At 42.1% G+C, this 20,789-nt stretch overlaps 1 protein-coding gene across 1 annotated transcript in view; it reads right to left on the reverse strand.

The window, feature by feature from the left end:
* Window positions 1-4,767, reverse strand: part of NWD1 (NACHT and WD repeat domain containing 1) — a 33,973-nt gene extending 29,206 nt beyond the window's left edge. Inside the window, exons 1-2 of the mRNA XM_089490556.1 lie at window positions 4,684-4,767; window positions 3,996-4,112 (exon numbers count right to left, since the gene is read on the reverse strand). Coding sequence (XP_089346682.1) covers window positions 3,996-4,112; window positions 4,684-4,767 — 201 coding nt within the window. The remainder of the gene's footprint in view (window positions 1-3,995; window positions 4,113-4,683) is intronic.
* Between the last annotated feature and the right edge of the window lie 16,022 nt (window positions 4,768-20,789).

Genomic DNA, 20,789 nt, shown 5'->3' on the forward strand with positions numbered 1-20,789 from the left:
AAAAGTTAATATTATATAAAATGGAAAAAAGGCATCTTAGAGGGGATATTATAACATTTTATAAATATATGCAGGGCCAATATAAAGCGCTCTTCAGTGACCTCTTCATTAACAGAAATGTACAAAGAACAAGAGGTCACCTTGATCCAAGGAGAAATCCGATTGCCTTTTGGAGTCAAGAAGGATTTTTCCCCCTGATGGCAGAATTCAAAGTAACTTAATTAGGAGTTTTTTGCCTTCTTTTGGATCAAGAGCAGGAAGGTTAGGTAGAAGGGTTGAACTTGATGGACTTAGGTCTTAGCACAAGTGTTTATGTGCAAATGTGTGTGCATTAGCATGAGTGTAAGTATGAGTGTGTATGTGTATTAGCATGATGTGCACCGTCGCTCCGGTCCCGCTTGCTGGAGTACTATTTGTGTGTACCCTGTGCTTGGTCTTTATGTCCCTGAAATGTGTGCCGCCGGTATATAACAGGGAATCCTCTTCTCTTGCAGTGGTTGCAGGTGACCAAGTAGTTCGGAGTAGAGTGCATATGAGCACTACTTAGCAAGGAGTTAAAGGGAGACACCTACCCTATATTTTTAGGGAAACACACAGTTTCAATTGCTTTGTTCCACTTATATCTATATAAAACCTCATTTTCCTTGTAGCCCTTGTCCATAAAAGAGCTATCTTTAGTCTCTGCGTGTTTTTCCCTGTTCTTGTCTTCTCTTGAGTCTTGCACTGTTTTCCAGTTCCTTGCCTTGTAGACATGTGCAAACGGAACAAAAACAATTCAGAAATTTTTTTTCAGTTTGTTTTTTGTGCCATTCGCTTTTAATTCGGGTGCCCACATTAACTCTCATTCACTCATTCTCTTACGTTGTCATTCTCGTTCACCCTCTCTCACGCTCCCTACTGTCATAAATGTTAGTAGACTTGCAAAGAAAAGTCTTGTGGAACTCAATATTACATTATTAATAACAATAAAATGAAAGTTCATACAAAGTCGTGTAGTGAGACTGCTGCTCCAGGTAATAGCATATAAGTTTGTACAAGGTCTACTGCTCAGCCACAAGAATGTGTAGGTAATGTAGTGAAAACAGTTCAGAATGAAGTCCTGCAATAATACTGTTTTGTCAACAGATGGCATGAGGGACAACCAACAAGCAACAGCAGTGGAAGCTCAGCAATCCCAAAGTGCAAGCAATATGGTGGAGCTTACTGACTTTTGATTGATGCATACTGAAACATACTAACCACTCTCAGCCAAACTGACACAAATTCAAATACACTGACCACCCTCAGCTAAACGTATGCAAATGTAAACACATTAGTATAATATAGTATAGTAGGTTGAAAAAAGACTTCAGTTCATCAAGTTGAACCTTTCATAGAAACCTACTTCAAAAGTTCTAAAGTTGATCCAAAAGTCAAAAAAACCTGTACTTTTAACAGTTGTAGCCCTTTATGTTATGCTTAAACAGAAAAGCATCCAGACCTTTCTTAAAAATATCCACAGTTAGATAATACAACATCCTTAAACAGAGAATTCCATATTCTTATTGTTCTTACTGTGAAGAATCCTTTCCTATGCTGATGGTGAACTCTGCTTTCCTCAAGTCTCAACTGATGACCTGGTGTCTTTTGTAGAGACCTTTGTTTATACTGACCTTGTATGTATTTGTAAAATGTGATTAGATCCCCTCTTAGACGTCTCTTTTCAGGTGAAAACAAGTTCAGTTTTTCTAGTCTTTTTTCATAACTAAAATTCTCCATTCCTCTAATTAACTCTGTAGCCTGCACTTTCTCCAGCTCTATAACATCCTTCTTAAAAACTGGTGCCCAAAATTGCACTGCATTTAATACTGCTCTTTATGCATGCCAATACCTTACTGGCACCGCACTTTGTTGCTAAGTCTATTGTCTACAATTATACCTAAGTCCTTCTCATTTTCTGCTTTTCCAAATGCAATGCCCTTTAGAGTATAAGATGCATGCTTATTTTTGGTACCAAAGTGCAATACCTTACACTTATCTATATTGAATCTCATCTGACAATTATTTGCCTACTCCCTTAGTTTATCCAAATCATTCTGAAGAAACGCTACATCCTGGTCAGACTTTATAACCTTACCTAATGTTGTGCCATCAGCAAACACAGACAAGTGACTTCCAATATCTATTGCAAGATCATTTATAAATAAATGAAAGAGAACTGGACCCAAGACAGAACCCTGAGGCACCCCACTTATGACAGTTGTCCAGCTTGAGAATTTACCATTAACAACAACTCTTTACCCCCTGTCACTAAGCCAATTTCTAATCCAAACACAGGCATTTTCTCCAAGACCTAGTTTATACAATAACTGCTCGTGTGGAACTGTGTCAAATGCTTCTGCAAAATCTAAATAAACAACATCTTCAGCAACAACCTGATCTATACATTTACTCACAACATCATAAAATGCAATTAAATTGGTCTGACATGATCTGTTCTTCACAAAACCGTGCTGACTCCTACGGATGATGTCATTGTTCACAATATATTCCTGTATGCCATCTCTTATAAAACTCTCAATAAACTCCCCACCACAGATGTTAAGCTTACAGGTCCCAGGCTCATATTTGGATCCTTTTTTAAAAATGGGAACCACATCAGCTTTCGGCCAATCCTTTGGTACAATTCCCGACTGGAAAGAATCTTTGAAAATCAGAAACAGTGGTCTGGCTATTTCTTGACTAACTTCTCGTAGTATCCTGGGGTGTATCCCATCTGGCCCTAGAGCTTTGTCTACTTTAAGTTTACTTAATTGTTTAAAAACTTTATCTGGAGTCAGCCATTCCCACGAATGATTTAAGGTTTCTGTAGTGCTCAATTGCCAATCATCAGCTAGTGGCTCTTCTTTGTTATATACAGAGGGAAAAAAGGCATTTAGTATTGCTGCCTTTTCCTGATCCTCACTAATTAACTTACAATCCCCAGATTTCAAAACACCTACATTGTCACTCCTACATTTTGTGGCATTAATGTACTTAAAAAAATCTTTTTGGATTTTTTTGCTCTCCTTGACTATCATCTTCTCATTGTTAGCTCCGTTGGCATCTTTATACTTGACATATGATGTCACTGAGCCCTCTGACTTGTACAGTTTAAATGCCAATTTCTTTTTTCACATTACCTGACTAACACTTTTATTCATCCACATTGGTTTTAGTTGAATACTCTCAGCCAACAGGATCCAACTGTATGGACATAGCTGGCTCCTACACTGTCAGAGACCACATTTTGCAGTGAACAAAAGGGGAAGGCTTGCAGGAAGCAGTGAGCATCAGAAAGTAAGCAAATGGGGTTATCTTAACCTTTACAAATTGTGGAATCCTTTTGTTTCATATAAGTAAGGTTTGCTCAAACATTTTCCTAACAGAAAAAAATGTAGTGTCTCTTTAATGTTTTTGCATCAATTGCTGCAGCTGAGGTGGTGTTCCATTTTTACGCAATTGAGTCATACACACACCATACAAAATAAATTTCAGCTGTTTACATAATAAATACATGGAATTGTCTCCAGAGAGATCTGTTGAATAATTAGACTGCTTACAAAGACCCCAGGGGAGGTGTGTTATCTATCACCAGTGCATGCAAGGCCAAGTACTATGTTAAGGGCTGGCTCTATGTGAAAAACCTAACAAATATAGAGGTTAAACTAAAGTACCTACTGGGGTATATTGCAAAGTGGAACCAATCAATGAAATAAATATATAACCATTTGGTTGTCACCATGGGCATTAACATAAAAAAAAATCTGAAATATTTGTTGATATCTGTAGAGAGGTTTGCTATCTAATATTCTACAAATATTATCCCTGCACAAACCTATCTAGGAGCTGTTAAATTGTGGCTTTACACCTTTTGCATTTGTGAATTCCCTGTCTGGAAAGAGTGAGGAAGTATTCAGAAAAAGTATTTTCAGCTTGCTGCACTTACAAGGTTTTACTAGGGAAAATGAACTCACAATAAGAAAGGGACCCATTGATATTCGGCTGCAGGATTCTATCTCTTTCAGACACAGTTCTGTTGTCATGTGATCCACAGTGGCATAATCTCGGACACCCCAGCGCATGTCAACCACCTGTAAGAGATGAGATTTGTAAGGCTTGGTGTTATCAGGGAGCAATTCACTAAGGTTTAATTGAAAGAAGAACTCTTACTCTAGCCAGAGAAATATCTCCAGTGCCAGTTTCATTAGAGATCTATAGTTCCCAATATGAATAATACTACATTGTAACAGTCATGATCAATGTTTTGGTCTCACTCCATCAGATTAGGGACAGGAGCAGGATTAACGTTTATTAAATATGTTTAAAACTATGCAGAACTCTGTCAAAACCATGAAACTAAGCATAATCTCTGGATCTTTTCAACTTCATTTTTGTTTGCGTAAAAGCTGTTCAGAACATTTCGTCATTTGTTTGTCGTTAAAGACTTAACATACATTTCTTTTCAGGAAAATCTCTCCTAGTAAAACATGGTTACCCAAATACAATTGTGGTCCTCGTGTTCATTGTAAACATTTAAACATTATTTAATAACAGGTCTTTCTCACAGGACAGTTTAAACTTTCTTTCCTGTTTTCGAAAAGTCATGGCATTAGCAATGCAGGTTTTATATTTTATGAAATTCCTCCCATGCCCACATGCTACCTCAAAAGTAAGCCCATTCTTCTGGCAGAATGCCTGTATTTCAGGATAGGCCAGTTCCATCAGTGCATCACGTTCCTCTGCCATATCTGGAAAGAATCCACATATACATATATATTTATATATATATATATATAAGCTCACACACACTGATATATACACATACAGTACACACTACTCCCCAAGACTCTAATATACATTTAACATGAAAATAGAGCTGAAGTGTTCCTTTATTACAGGCCTAGAATGGCCATCTGGCAAGCCAGGAATATTCATGGTGGCCAGTTTAGTCACATACTTACACTTGACTTGACATTTTATTGCTGTATCAGGGGCAATTTGGGTCCTTCAGCATGTGGCTGCACATTGCAAGAGTGTAACAGCATGTACGTCACTTAAATTGCCAAGGCCACTTTTTCTCCAGCTGCCTGGAGCCCACCAACATCAGCAGGACACTGACTTATGTCAAAGGGCAGTCCTGCTGATGTTGGTGAAGTCAGTGGGTGTTCTCAATGATATCAATGGCCATTCACCCAGGCATTGCAGGAAACACCCCCTTTTAAAGGGGAAATGAGCGGGCAGTGGGGCGTGTCAAGACCCCGCTTCCTCCACGACTCGGATTTGGGTATTGACCCGGAGAACTGTACAGTTCCCAGGTATGCTACTTTTCCTTCCAGGTTTGGCCCTGTTTTAACATATTGACTTTTGGGCAAAGCAGCCAGGCAAGGGGATTCATGAAAACAGCTTGATAGTTTGTGGTAAATAAATTGGTTATATTATTTAGATTATTATTATTTTGTTAACACAGACACTACTTGTTTTTCCATCAAACGCAACTGTAATATTTGTTGGTTGGTTCTCATTGTTCTGCAGAATATTATTGTGGTGTATAAATCAATGAATAACAATAATGCTAGACTATAAGCTTGCCTACAGGGCCTTCTTTGCTAAATCCCTTCAGGACCGGGGTGGGTTTTTTTTTAACCATGTTTGCACTAAATGACCAGGGCACTTTTTGTGTTTTTGCTATGCCTTTATTAAACTCTGATTGCCCACTAACTCATTTAGTGCACCCATTATATATTGCTTGTTTGAGGACAAGTAGGGATTTCTATTGAAATAATTATATATATATATATATATATATATATATATATATATATATATTTCTGGCCAATAGGAGTGATCTGATCATTAAGGCAGCCCCTGGATGACCCTGTCCTAGAAAGAGAGAGGGGTCATCTAAAGTAATAATTTAAAAAAAACACAAATTATTAATAAAAAATGTAATAAATAACTTTTACCTGATCACTTGTCAGTGACATTTTAGGTCACTGATTATGGATTGGTCTCACTGATCAATGTCAGTGGCCTAAACTTGTCACTTACAAGTAATCTGATAGGTACACTTTTAAAAAACCCACAACATATATGTAACCTAATAAAATTCTATGTGGCCACTGATTACCTTTTTGGTCACTAATCATTGATCCGTCTCACTTCAATAGCCAGGGACCTAATCTGATCATCATCCTAACACTATACAGTACTGTAACATCTGTACTGTAACATCTAACCGTAACTATAACTATCCACCAACTGGATCTTAGTGATACCCCTTATGCTATCAGCTAAGCCCTATTTTCACTAAACTGAAATGTATGGGAGTGACTTGGGCTTTGTGCGTTCAGGGAATATGTAGTTTTATGGGGTTAAATTGATATTTGGGACCTTTACTGTGTCAAACAAGGTTGAAAACTGAAATACACATGTTCCAGTTTTGACTCCACAATGTCTGGGAAACATTACTTATCCATCCGGGTGGCTGTGCTGGATAGTAACAGCAGTGTCCCCGAGATCACCACGATTGTGACAACGTGGGGGCATTTTTTTTGCATGATGTACCAATGAGCCCACTTGGGCATGACGTACCTGGTATATTACAAGTTTTATCATACCTTTTGAATGTATGTACTGTATACACTGTGTATATTGTCTTAAATATTGTTATAAATTAAAGATAATAATAATTGAGAACATTATTTAAGTGTGCCTTGTTGCCTTTATGAACAACAGAGCAATATAGTTCCTGTATAGGTTTGTTAGGTGTTATGATTAGGTATGTGGTACAGAAAGACCTTACCTGAAAATGTAGAGCTTATGAAGATGCGCACAGCATTGGATGGTTTTGATGGAAGAGTGGTCTCTTTACCACACATGACATCTTTAAGTTTGTTTATGTCCATTGCACTGAGAGAGAGAGATATAGACAAATAGACTAGATTTATAAGTGAATCTGACCATTATACTGATACACAGTTCACAGTTCAATACACTAATTTCTAACACTACACCAACACACTTAATCTACACTGTACTGTGTTTTGACACTGTTTTACAGTATTGCTGCATTGATACACTGTTACATAACTGCATTGTGGAACTATATTGACACACTAATACAATGTCACTGCAATCACACTATGTCATGTCTCTCTGCAGCGACAATGTTAAATTTGCACTATGCGGCTTGTTCAGTAAATTGTTAGCTCTTTGTACTGAACATTGTATAGCACTTGGATAGTCAAGTTAAACTTGGATGTCACAAACAAAGAAAAGGAATCCCAGCACTCCAAACAGCTTCCAATCTTTAGGATACTTTTTTAAGAGAAAGCAAAAAAAGCAACGTTTCTGCCAAACAGGGCCTTTGTCAAGCTAGCTTTTTGTTGCTTTCTAAGAGCAAAACATGAAAAAAACAACTGTAGCAGAAGTGGCCAGAATAGTAAAAAAACAAGAAATAGCATTTAGTAAATACAAAAAAAAACCAAAGTGAGGAATATCATATCATGGGGCACAGTGGCATATAGGGGGTATAAGGCATTTCTGGGGCAGAGTGGCAAGCCTGGGGTTAGATGTGCATAACTGGGGGGCAGGTTGGAAAATAAAAGGAAATAAAAACAAAAAAAATTTTTTTTCTCAATCATAGCTTTTATTTCAAAAAATAGTTTACATAGTTTACATGAATTAACATTTACTAGTAAAACTTTTTTCCTATAGGGTCGTCTTATATTCAGGCTTTTTCTTTTTTCCCCCAAATTAATATTCAGATTTTGGGGGGTCGTCTTATAATCAGGGTCATCTTATAATCAAGCAAATATGGTACTTTACTGAATGGAATGGCCTTCTAGCAGAAATGGTAGATGTTAATACAGTGAAGGAGTTTACTCAAACATGTGATAAGCATAAATTTAAGCTAGATATAAGATAAAGTTAGGGATTAAGGAAATCTTTCTATATTTAACAATGTACAATGTACAGCAATGACCAAGGACATTTATTAGTTTCCATGCCAACCCACTCACATGTGGAACTTTGTCTAAGAACTATTTGTTTGCCCAAATTCATTGCACTCATAATTTAACATAAAAATTGAAATACATGTTGTTATGTTACTTAAGTCATTAGCAATGTATTTACACAGTGGGTGACAGTGACGTCTAGTGCAACAAGCGAGCTGAACAACTATTGCTACTGTTTTTCTACATGGTATGCAATAAAAGTAACTATTGGATAATTTCCATTTTGGTGAAGCAAATGCAAATACACTTTTTTAGGTGGTAATCAGCGTATACAGATGTAGCTGTGAGGTTACCAATTAACTGTTAACCGGCATTCCAATTCTGTGTGGACGGATCATTGTGCCGTTCCTTTACGCAGACTCTCAGCATTCTATATCTATACAAACACATATGTTATTATTGCATCCAAATATTTACCTGGATAACTTTTTGTCTTCTTCAAGGTGATGTCCAAAGGGGCCCAGTTTACAAAAGTCAAATTTCCCCAAACAATTCAAATTCCACACATAATGTCACTTGGGGTTTGCAGTTTGTCAAAGAAATTCCAAAATTCTAATTATATCAACCTCTAAAAATAAAAGCAAAACAAAGTTTTAGGAGGAAGAAGACTTTCTAAAGGTTCTGTAAGATGTAAGAAACAGTCCAGCAGCTCGTTTGTATAGTGAAATGTTGTGAGAAACTCAGTGTATGTAACATTGTCCCATCTCTATAACAACAACTGTTACACTCGGGGTAGTTTAAATTAGTCTTCTGGGAGAAGAGAAGATTTGCTGGAGCTTTCTTTACACATTAAACTTTAGAACATACAGGCTCACAGGTATTGTGAGAAAGACAAGTTGAACCTGTTTTGATGGTCACCACTATTGTCAAAGGCTACTTTGTCACGCATGTCATCTGTTGATGCAGGGAAAGATGAAATGCCAACTCACTACATTATAACCGGTCATGCAAAAGCTAACATTGTAACTGTTTATTTTATTTATAAATTTCTGATTTAAAAAACCCAAGCTCATGTGATCTTCACAGGCCTCACAGAATACTTTGCTTACATTTCATTAGTACCAAAGACTATAGGTGGGGGCTAGGGGAGGACATGCCTCTGCAAAGCCTTTAATATTGGTTTGGAAAGCAACGAAAGGGAATCAGACTATTTAAGGGATATTACAAAAGGTCTTAAAGTATATATTTTCGCAGATGATACTAAGATTTACAGGGTACACATTCCTGGTGGAACTAGCAAGATGACAAATAGTTTAAGTACATTAGAAGAATGGTTCAGGGTGTGACAGCTGCAATTTAACATTGATTAATTTAAAATAATGCACTTGGGACATAAAAGTCCCAAGGAAGATTATAGCATTGTTAAAGGGGCACTGTTAAGTGAGAACAGAAGAAGGACTTGGGAGTAATCATTTCTGAGCAATTTATGGAAAGCTGGCAATGCAACAAAGCATTGGAAAAAGCAAGCAGGGTGCTGGGTTGTATAGCAAGTGGCTTTAGTAACAGGGAGAGGGAGGTAGTTCTGCCACTTAACATTTCTCTGGTCAGACTTCACCTAGAGTACAGATCTGGAGACCACATTGGAAGAAGGACATTGTCATTTCAGAGGAGTGCTGCTAAAATAGTAAATAATTTGCAGGATAAAAGATTTCAGGAAAGATTAAGAGATCTCAATATGTATAGCTAGGTGGAAAGAGAGAAAAGATGTAATAGCAACAAGAGGTCATAATCCAAAACAAGAGGGTTAAAAGCTTAAATGTAAAGTAAGGGGGTGGTAGATAAATAGAACAGCCCATTAGAAGTTGTAGAGGAACACAGGAAACGTATGCATACACGCAATAGTAACATAGTAACATAGTTCATAAGGTTGAAAAAAGACCAAAGTCCATCAAGTTCAGGGCCGGCCCAAGACAAAATGCCGCCTGGGGCGAATTTTAAAATGCCGCCCCCCCCCATCTACCCTTCATCTCCCTCCGTCCCTGCCGCCCCCCCCCCATTATCTACCCTTACCCCCCCCCCTTGTACTTACCTTTCAGCAGTCCTGCGGCGAGTCTCCTTGTTCGGTCTCGGTGCCGGCTTGTAATGCTGAGTGCCGGAAATGAGGTAATCTTCCGGCACTCAGCATTACAAGCCGGCACCGAGACCGAACAGGGAGACTCGCCGCAGAGGAGAGAGAGAGAGGCGCCGAGCGGGTACTGACAGCTTGGTAAGCGAAAACCACTCGGCGCCCCTTTCTCTCTCTTTCGCTTTAAAAAAAAAAAAAGGGCTTGGGGCGCCAAAGTGCCGCCCGTTCAAAAAAAAAAAAGCGGTTGCCCCACTCGGCTCCATTGTCAGGCCGGCCCTGATCAAGTTCAACCTATATACATATTGTGTCCCTACTGTGTTGATCCAGAGGAAGGCAAAAAACCCTTATGAAGCAGATGCCAATTGCCCCATACCAGGGGGAAAATGCCTTCCCGACTCCAAATATGGCTATCAGAATAAATCCCTGGATCAACGTTCTGTCCCTATTAATCTAATATCCATAACTTGTAATATTATTGCTTTCAAGAAACACGTCCAGGCTCCTTTTGAACTCTTTTATTGCGTTTACCATTACCACTTCCTCTGGCAGAGAGTTCCATAATCTCACCACTCTTACTGTAAAGAGCCCCCGTCTGTGCTGGTGTAGAAACCTTCTTTCCTCCAGCCGTAGAGGACGTCCCCTTGTTATAGATACAGTCCTGGGTATAAATAGGTCCTGGGTGTGATCTCTGTACTGCCCCCTTATATATTTATACATGGTTATTAAGTCCCCCCCTAAACCGTCCTTTTTCCAAACTAAATAACCCTAATTCTGATAATCTTTCTGGGTACTGTAGTCCTCCCATTCCCCTTATTACTCTGGTTGCCCAAGAGTAATAAGCCTCTCCAGCTCAGTGCCCAGTACTGTACACAGTATTCCATGTGTGGTCTGACTAGTGACTTGTACAGTGGAAGAATTATTTCCTTGTCATGGGCATCTATGCCCCTTTTGATGCACCCCATGATTTTATTTGCCTTAGCAGCAGCTGCCTGACACTGGTCACTACAGGTAAATTTACTGTTAACTAAAAGGACTTTAACTAAAAGTCCTTTTCCATGTTAGTCGTCCCCAGTGGTGATTTGTCTATTTTGATTTTTTTTAGGCGGCACTGCACTTCTTCCTGGGTTAGACAGACGACATGCACTGGGGCATTTATCTCATCCTGCTGTATATTACCTGGCATTTCATTTTCCTCTGTGAATACAGCAGAGAGGAATATATTTAATAGATTAGCTTTTTCCTGATCCCCGTCTATAACTTCTCCCTCATTACTTTTTAAGGGGCCAACGCTTTCATTTTTAACCTTTTTACTATTTATATAGTTAAAGAACATTTTGGGGTTTGTTTTACTCTCTTTGGCAATGAGTCTTTCTGTCTCCACTTTTGCTGCTTTTATCTGATTTTTACATATTTTATTTTTTTCCCGATAGCTTTTTAGTGCTTCCTTACTGCTGTTACGTTTGCAAAGGTGTGGAAACCAGGATGCAGGAAACAAATGGACCTGTCTCTTATTGGTCAGATAGTCCAGGTTAGGAGCAGAGAAGTAAACGAGGTCAGGAATCAAGCCGAGGTCGGTACCAGGTATCAGGCAGAGAATGGTCAAAACAAGCCGGGTCAGGAGCCGAGAGGTTAACGTGGTCAGAATTCAAGCCAAGGTCGGTAACAGGCAGCAGGCAGAGAATAGTCAAACAATCCGGGTCAGGAGCTGAGAGGTTAACGTGGTCAGAATTCAAGCCAAGGTCGGTAACAGGAATCAACATAAACAGGTAAGCACCAGGTAGATACGGCAGCTAGTTGTAAAAACAACTGAGCACTGAACTGGCATCAGTGCTCTGCTTTTAAACCTGCCGCCCTTCCAGATCCCGCCCCCAACTATGATGACGTCCAATGGACGTGTTTCTCACCCATAGGGGTAAGAGATCGACAGGGGGGCGTGTCCTGTGACACCGTGGGTGTCCATCACTGTGCGGCGGTTCATTCTTGTGAACCGCCGCGGAAGAGGACCCTGTGTGGCTGGATTGTCCCGGGAGGGGTAAGTACCGAGTACCCGCCACTCGGGGGTACTCGGGAGATGCACTCCGCACCGGAGCGCGACGCCACGAGCACCCGGGCGACTCAAGGGTCCAGGGCGACTGGGATGACCAGAGTGAAATGCCTTTATCAGGTCTTCCGCGTGTAGTCCACGGGCGTCTTCCCATGAATTGTGACTGACATCATATCCCTTCCACTGGATGAGGTATTGAAGGCGTCCTCGATATCGCCTGGAATCCAAGATGCTGGCTATCTCATATTCCTCCGTATCGTCTATGGTAACCGGAGCTGGAGGATCAGGACTGCGTCCCGGGAAAGGATTAGCGTGATAAGGCTTCAGCAAAGATACGTGAAAGACGGGATGGATCCTCATCGTCGGGGGTAATTGCAGTTCGACAGTTACTGATGAGGGTGTGTTTAACATGACATACGGTCCTACGTATCTAGGTCCTAATTTTTTAGTGGGACAGCACAGTTTGAGATGGACGGTTGATAACCATACCTTGTCTCCTGGTTTGTAGACTGGGGCAGCGGAACGCCGTCTGTCTGCTTGTGCCTTATATCGCTCTTGTGCTCTATGGAGGGTGTTGCATAACATCTTGTGTGTCTCGAGTATGTTCTTTACACGTTCCGTCACAGAAGGGACCACACTACGGATCGGAGAACCAGGAAGCATGGACGGATGTAGTCCGTACATCAAAAAGAAAGGAGACAAACATGTGGAGGAGTGGATATGATTGTTGTACGCAAATTCGGCGATGGGGAGCATCTCATACCAGTCATCTTGGAGATGGGTGGTAAAGCAGCGCAGGTATTGCTCTATCGTTTGATTAGTCCGCTCCGTTTGGCCGTTGCTTTGTGGATGGAATGATGTAGACATGGAGCGGTGGATGTGGAGTGTGTCACAGAAGGCCTTCCACACTTTTGACGTAAATTGAGTTTCCCTATCTGACACGATAGTCACTGGTAATCCATGTAAACGAAATATGTTGCGTATAAAAAGAGAGGCTGTTTCAGTAGCTGAGGGTAAGCGTTTGGCTGGTATGAAGTGGCCCATTTTCGTGAACCTGTCAACTACCACCATGAGGGTGGTGTGATGATGCGACACGGGTAGGTCTGTGATGAAGTCAATTGACAGGTCTGTCCAGGGTGTCGCGGGAACCGGGAGTGGGCACAGAAGACCAGCTGGCTTGTTCCGAGTGCCTTTGGCCCTGGCGCAAACAGTACAGGATCGAACGAATCGAAGGACGTCGTTGCGTAGTGTGGGCCACCAAAACGATCTGTTGATCAGGTCCATGGTCTGGGTCATACCACCATGTCCTGCTGCTGGTGTGTCATGGCAGTATTGTAGAACCTGGAGACGTGCGGCAGGAGGTACATAAAGCAAGTCTCCACGGTAGTAGTACCCGTTCTTCTTGCGTAATTGGAGGTTCTCTGGAGGGACGGTGTCAGATGCTTGGAAGTGGAACAAGTCCCAGAAAGAGTGGGTACCAGCCAAAAAATGCCCGGGCCTTAACACGGTCTCCTCGTCTTGTTGATGAGACGAGGATATGTCACACATGCGGGACAGTGAGTCCGCCTTGGTGTTCTTCGAGCCTGGTCTATAGGTTATATGAAGTTGGAACCTGGTGAAGAACAAGGGCCATCTTGCGAGTCTAGGTTTCAGCCGTTTGGCGGTCCTGCAATACTCCATATTTTTGTGGTCGGTGAAAACGGTAATGGGGTGTTGCGTCCCCTCCAACAGATGTCTCCACTCTTCTAGTGCTAGTTTCATGGCTAACATTTCTTTTTCTCCGACCCCGTAATTTCGTTCTGCAGGAGTCATAGTACGCGAGAAGAAGGCCACCGGGTGGAGTTGGTTGTCGCCATCGGCCCTTTGCGAGAGAACAGCACCAACCGCGGTGTCAGAGGCATCAACCTCCAACGTATATGGCTTTTGGTGCATCGGATGGATCAATATGGGGGCTGACGTGAATCGTTCCTTCAGAAAAAGAAAGGCTCTCTGTGCGTCTTCAGACCAGTGGAATTTTCGTTTGACGGACGTCAGAGCGGTGATGGGCTGTATGACTTTAGAGAAGTTGCAGATAAACTTCCGATAAAAGTTCGCAAAGCCGACAAACCTTTGAACACTCTTTCGGTCCCTCGGGGCGGGCCACTGTAGGATGGCCTGTACCTTCTTTGGGTCCATCTCCACTCGTGTAGGTGTCAATATGAAGCCCAAGAATTCCACGGTCTGTGTTTCAAACACGCACTTCTCGGGTTTTGCGTATAGTTCATTTTCTCGGAGACGTTCCAGTACCCTGGAAACATGTTCTCTGTGTTCAACCAGCGATGGTGAGTAGATCAGTATATCATCGAGATAGACCACAACTAAACGATCTAACATGTCTCTGAACACGTCGTTCATCAAATGCTGGAACGTGGCTGGGGCGTTGCATAGCCCGTATGGCATTACTAGGTACTCGAAATGTCCATACCGGGATCTGAATGCTGTCTTCCACTCATGCTCCTCTTTTATCCTCACCAGATTGTATGCGCCTCTCAGGTCAATCTTGGTGAAGTAGGAGGCAGTGCCAACTCGTTCCATAAGTTCTGGGATCAACGGCAGAGGATATCGATTCTTTACTGTCACTTTGTTCAGTTCCCGGTAGTCGACACAAGGACGTAATCCCCCGTCCTTCTTGGGAATGAAGAAAATCTCTGCTCCAGCAGGGGAAGTGGATGGTCGGATAAAGCCTTTGGCTAGATTCTCGTCGATGTAGGCCTTGAGGGTGACGAGTTCAGGTTCGGACATAGGATACAAACGACCGAACGGAATAGGGGCTCCTGGGAACAAGTCGATCGGACAATCGTACTCCCTGTGGGGTGGCAACCTGTTGGCTGCTTTTTTCTCGAACACATCAGCAAATCGGCTGTAATGACTCGGAATCGTGGGTATCGGAAGGGAGCTGTAGTCGTGTGCTACATTGATGGACGGAGGCGGTTTGTGTGAAGAAGGGTCTTTATTGATACGAAACGACACGGAGTTGAATGTCCAGTCAATGTGAGGGTTTTGAGTCCGTAACCAGGGGAGTCCCAAGATGACCGGAAACACAGGAGAGGGTATAACATCGAACGATATGTGCTCCGTGTGATCAGGATCGACGTGCATGTGCAAGGGTGATGTCTCTGTGGTGATGGGACCGGATTGTAGAGGTCGTCCGTCCACTAACTGGAGCAGTAGAGGTGTTGTCTTCTTCTGGACAGGTATGCCGTGTTGACGGATCACGTCTGTGTCGAGTATGTTACTGCTGGCACCCGAGTCAATCATAGCTGCGAGAGCGACGGTATTCCCCTTCCACTGTAATGTAATGGAGAGGGACAAATGATGTGGTAAATGTGGAGAAACACCATGGGTGGCCGGAATAGATAATGAGGGTAGCTTACCCCGGGATGGTCGTCTCTTATTTCGGCACTCGTTGGCGTAGTGGCCTTGGGTACCACAATATAGGCAGAGATCAAGAGACCGACGTCGGTCCTTCTCGGCACCCGACAATGGACCTCAGATGAGTCCCAACTGCATAGGTTCCTCTGGGGTCTCTTTGGGTGTGGTTTTCGGTGGTGGTCTGGCGGTGGACCAGGTGTGAGAAGGAGAGGCTAAGCGTTCGGCCTTTCTTTCCCTTAACCTCCGGTCGATTTGTATACACAATGTGGCAAAGTCTTCCAAAGAGGACGGGATAGCGGAGCGAGCAAGTTCATCTCGTATCGGATCCGACAGGCCCAGCCGGAACTGGTCATGCAAAGCCGACTCATTCCATGTTGTCTCGAGGGAGACTCGTCGGAATTAGGCTATGTAGTTCTCTACTGGACGTTTCCCTTGACGAAGGGCTCTTAAGGCACTGGTGGCGGACGTGGTCTGGAACGGATCGGCGTATAGTGCATCCATGGCCTGCCGGAAGGTGTTCCATGTGCCAAGTACCGGACTATTGTTACGGATCAGATGATGGGCCCAGAGTTGGGGTTCTTCAGACAGGAGGGCTATGACCGTGTGAATCTTGATGTAGTCATTAGCATAAGTTCTAGGTTTGAGACCGAACAATATTTGGCATGAGGTTATAAAGGTCTGGTATTTTGTACGGTCTCCGGTGTACTTGTCTGGCAGGGGCACTTGTGGTTCCAGCGCTGTTGCTCCTTGCAGTACTGGTGGTTCAGACACCTCGACTGGTACTGGAGGCGGGTTGCCGGGTACCTGGAGAGCACCTTGAATTTGTACAATCTGTTGTTGCTGTTGATTTTGTCCAGTTTGGATCTCATGAAGGGATTGTGTAATTGTCGCCATCTGTTGGGCGAGAGCAGCAACAGCATCGGCTAATCCTGCGGTTTCCATGTGGGCTCAGTTGTTATGTTACGTTTGCAAAGGTGTGGAAACCAGGATGCAGGAAACAAATGGACCTGTCTCTTATTGGTCAGATAGTCCAGGTTAGGAGCAGAGAAGTAAACGAGGTCAGGAATCAAGCCGAGGTCGGTACCAGGTATCAGGCAGAGAATGGTCAAAACAAGCCGGGTCAGGAGCCGAGAGGTTAACGTGGTCAGAATTCAAGCCAAGGTCGGTAACAGGCAGCAGGCAGAGAATAGTCAAACAATCCGGGTCAGGAGCTGAGAGGTTAAAGTGGTCAGAATTCAAGCCAAGGTCGGTAACAGGAATCAACATAAACAGGTAAGCACCAGGTAGATACGGCAGCTAGTTGTAAAAACAACTGAGCACCGAACTGGCATCAGTGCTCTGCTTTTAAACCTGCCGCCCTTCCAGATCCCGCCCCCAACTATGATGACGTCCAATGGACGTGTTTCTCCTCCATAGGGGTAAGAGATCGACAGGGGGGCGTGTCCTGTGACACCGTGGGTGTCCATCACTGTGCGGCGGTTCATTCTTGCGAACCGCCGCGGAAGAGGACCCTGTGTGGCTGGATTGTCCCGGGAGGGGTAAGTACCGAGTACCCGCCACTCGGGGGTACTCGGGAGATGCACTCCGCACCGGAGCGCGACGCCACGAGCACCTGGGCGACGCGTCCCGGACGGGGCTGTGACGCCGCGGGTACTTGGGCGACGCACTCCGCACGGGAGCGCGACGCGGTGAGTCCCCCCGGACCGTACTCCGGCCGGGATCGTGACAACTGCCTTCCTGTTTTAGTAGCTTAAATGCCTTTTTTTGCCATTTATTGCCCCCTTTAAATTTTTATTTATCCACATTGGTTTTCTCTTGTTCCTGACTCTTTTATTCCCATACGGTATGTACCTTTCACAGTGAGAATTTAAGATATTCTTAAAAATCTCCCATTGAGTGTCTGTACTTGTTTTTGAGGACATTTTCCCAATTTACAGTGTTAAGGGCTTCTCTTAGTTGATCAAACTTCGACTTCCTAAAGTTCATGGTTCTTGTGGCTCCTCTAAGAGTTTCCTTATTGAAGGACAAGTTATAATGTATTATATTGTGATCACTATTTCCTAGATGCCCCCTGACCTGCACATTAGTTACTCTGTCAGGTCTGTTGGTTAATATTAAGTCCAGTAGGGTGCCCCCTCTGGTCGGGTCCTGTACCATTTGGGACAGATAATTATCCTTACTTATAGTCAGAAACCGGTTTCCTTTATGAGATTCACAGGTCTCGGTTTCCCAGTTTATGTCGGGATAGTTAAAGTCCCCCATAATAACCACCTCATTGTGATTTGCTGCCTTGTTTATTTGCTTTAATAATTGATCTTCTACTGCTTCCATTATATTTGGTGGCTTATAGCAAACCCCGATCAGTATTTTATTATTTTTCTTTCCATATATTTCTACCCATAATGACTCCACATCATCATTTCCCTCACATATATTCTCCCGCAGTGTGGCCTTTAGGCTGCACTTTACATAAGGGCAAACTCCTCCCCCTTTTCGTTTTTTTCGATCCTTCCTGAATAGACTATAACCCTGTATGTTAACCGCCCAGTCATAGCTATCATCCAACCATCTCTCTGTTATACCCACTATGTCAATTTTCTTCAGACATTATTAACTCTAGTTCGTCAGTTTTATTGGTCAGACTTCTGGCATTAGTAAGCATACAATTTAGAGGTGTATGGTTTTTTTTCCTATGAAGCCTATCCCTATTAACTATTCTAACCCCTCCCTCCGCTCCACCCCCAGGTACATTTATAAGCCCCAGCTTTCTATCTACACTATCTTCCCCTTCTATATTGTAGTTTCCCTCCCCCCCTTTCCCTAGTTTAAACACTCCTCCACCTTTCTGGCCATCTTCTCCCCGAGCACAGCTGCACCCTCCCCATTGAGGTGCAGCCCGTCCCTACCGTAGAGCCTGTATATGACAGAGAAGTCGGCCCAGTTCTCCATGAACCCAAACCCCTCCTTCCTACACCAGCTTCTGAGCCACTTGTTTAGCTTCCTAATCTCCCGCTGCCTCTCTGGTGTGGCACGTGGTACAGGTAATATTTCAGAAAATACTACCTTGGAGGTCCTTGCCTTAAGCTTGCTACCTAAGTCCCTGAAATCATTTTTAAGGACACTCCGCCTACCTCTCACTTTGTCATTGGTGCCAATGTGCACCATGACTGCTGGGTCTTCTCCAGCCCCTCCCAGTAATCTGTCAACCCGATCCGCGATGTGCCGAACTTGCGCGCCAGGCAGACAACACACTGTTCGGCGATCCCGGTCTTTGTGACAGATCGCCCAGTCTGTCCCCCTAATAATTGAGTCCCCCACTACCAGCACCTGTCTGGCCTGCCCTGCGCTCCTCCTTCCCTCCTTACTGGAGCAGACACCCCTCTGGTGGTCAGAGGCAGTGACTTGCTGCAGTACTGCTAACTCTGAACTAACATCCCCCTCATCTGCCAACCTAAGACAAGACCAAGGACTGATTGAACTTTGAGTCTTTACATCAACAAAAATGGGCAGACTGGGTGGGCTGAATTGTTCTTATCTGCCATCAACTTCTATGGTTCTAAAGAAGAACTGTCTTGGATAAAACCATGAGGGAGATTTTAAGTGAAGATTTCTAGCAAATGAAATGACAAGGAGATATGGAGAAACTGGCATGAATGAAGATGTAATGGAGAAAGTAGGAAAGGAAAGGAAGATTTTCTAGCTATTCCCCTTGCAAACATTTGTCACAATATCCACAATAGCTTTGGCTTGTTTTGGTATCCATACATAGAGAAAGAAACCAGAAGATAACCCAAATTCACCAGATGAAAGCAGTCCGTGGGCCCTAATTTATACATGGGTGCTTAGCATATAACAACTTGTTTCACATTTCTTATCCATACAAATTACCTTTAAGGGCACAATAATTCTATATTCTATTTATCTATCTATCTAGATTGGGCGAATTGGGCTATAACAAAAGAAGCATGATTTCACTGTTGATTTAACATGATTTTATGGTCTTATGATTTTCATTGAAGAATAGTTGACGTGTGAAGTGTTCATTCAATTCCACTGAATAGTAAATCAATTTCATTGACAGCAGAGACCTCTGATATTAAAACTTAAAATTCATTAAAAACATCCAGGGAAAATATTAAAGCATTAATAATATACAAATAATTATTAACAAAATCTGACATACCTTTACCCAAAAGCCATGTTATTTATTTATTTATTGTAAATATTTTATTCATATATAAACATATATAGCAAACACATACAGCATAAAAAAGTATGAAAAATAAGTACATCAATTACAATCCGTTATAGGTCCGAGAATCAGATTACAATTCGGTTTCATTTTCATATAGCAGTATGAATGAAAAATATTTAAATTGCTTATACAATAAACTAATGGATGAGCCATAAAAGAAAGCCATGTTATAACTCCAGGGGTAGCTGTATTTTGTATGTTTATATAATATTGCAAAATAAAAACTTCATGTTATGTTACGGTAAACATGTTATTGTAATTATTTTCAGTATATAGTTAAAACTTGTATTTCATGAAACATATTCAATATGTTTGCTGTATAAAAGCATTTTTTCCTTTAAATAAACCATAGAATGTTTAGAATTCTCTGGGTACTTAAATCTGATAGTAGCAGGGATTCTTACACTCCTCCCACAATACAAGACTTATTTTTTTTATCATAACATATATAGGAGATATCAAACCCACTTCAAATCACTAAAACTGGAATTATGACAATGTGTTTTCTGGAAATGTAAAATATTACTGTGAGCATAAACAAGAAGCATTTTTGGTAGCCTTAGTCAAAAATTTATTAAGAAAATTCTCAAAAAGAGACACACCAATATTTGAATGTTGGATAAACATTGATCTAACAATTAAGCTCCTATAATATATGTGTGTGTGTGTGTGAGAGAGAGAGAGAGAGAGAGAGAGAGAGAGAGAGAGAGAGAGAGAGAGCAACTGCAATGATATTAGATGCTTTCTATAAGTTTGTGCCGAAGTATAGAGTTTGAGTATTCACTGAGAATACAGGTGTTCCAGCGGGAAATAGCACTTTTTGGGCGCCTAAGACTAATTCACATTATCTTCAAGTGTTGAACTATTCACAGTACTGGTATTAAGAAACAGAAATCCAGGCTAATCTCTGTAGAACGGATCTTCTAAGGACTGTCTGTTCTTCAGGTTAAAGAAGGCCCAGCTTGTTGAAGAAAT

Source organism: Sceloporus occidentalis, unplaced genomic scaffold (assembly GCF_023333645.1).
Source record: "Sceloporus occidentalis isolate IW3139 unplaced genomic scaffold, rSceOcc1.0.p SCAF_45, whole genome shotgun sequence".
Taxonomy (NCBI): domain Eukaryota; kingdom Metazoa; phylum Chordata; class Lepidosauria; order Squamata; family Phrynosomatidae; genus Sceloporus; species Sceloporus occidentalis.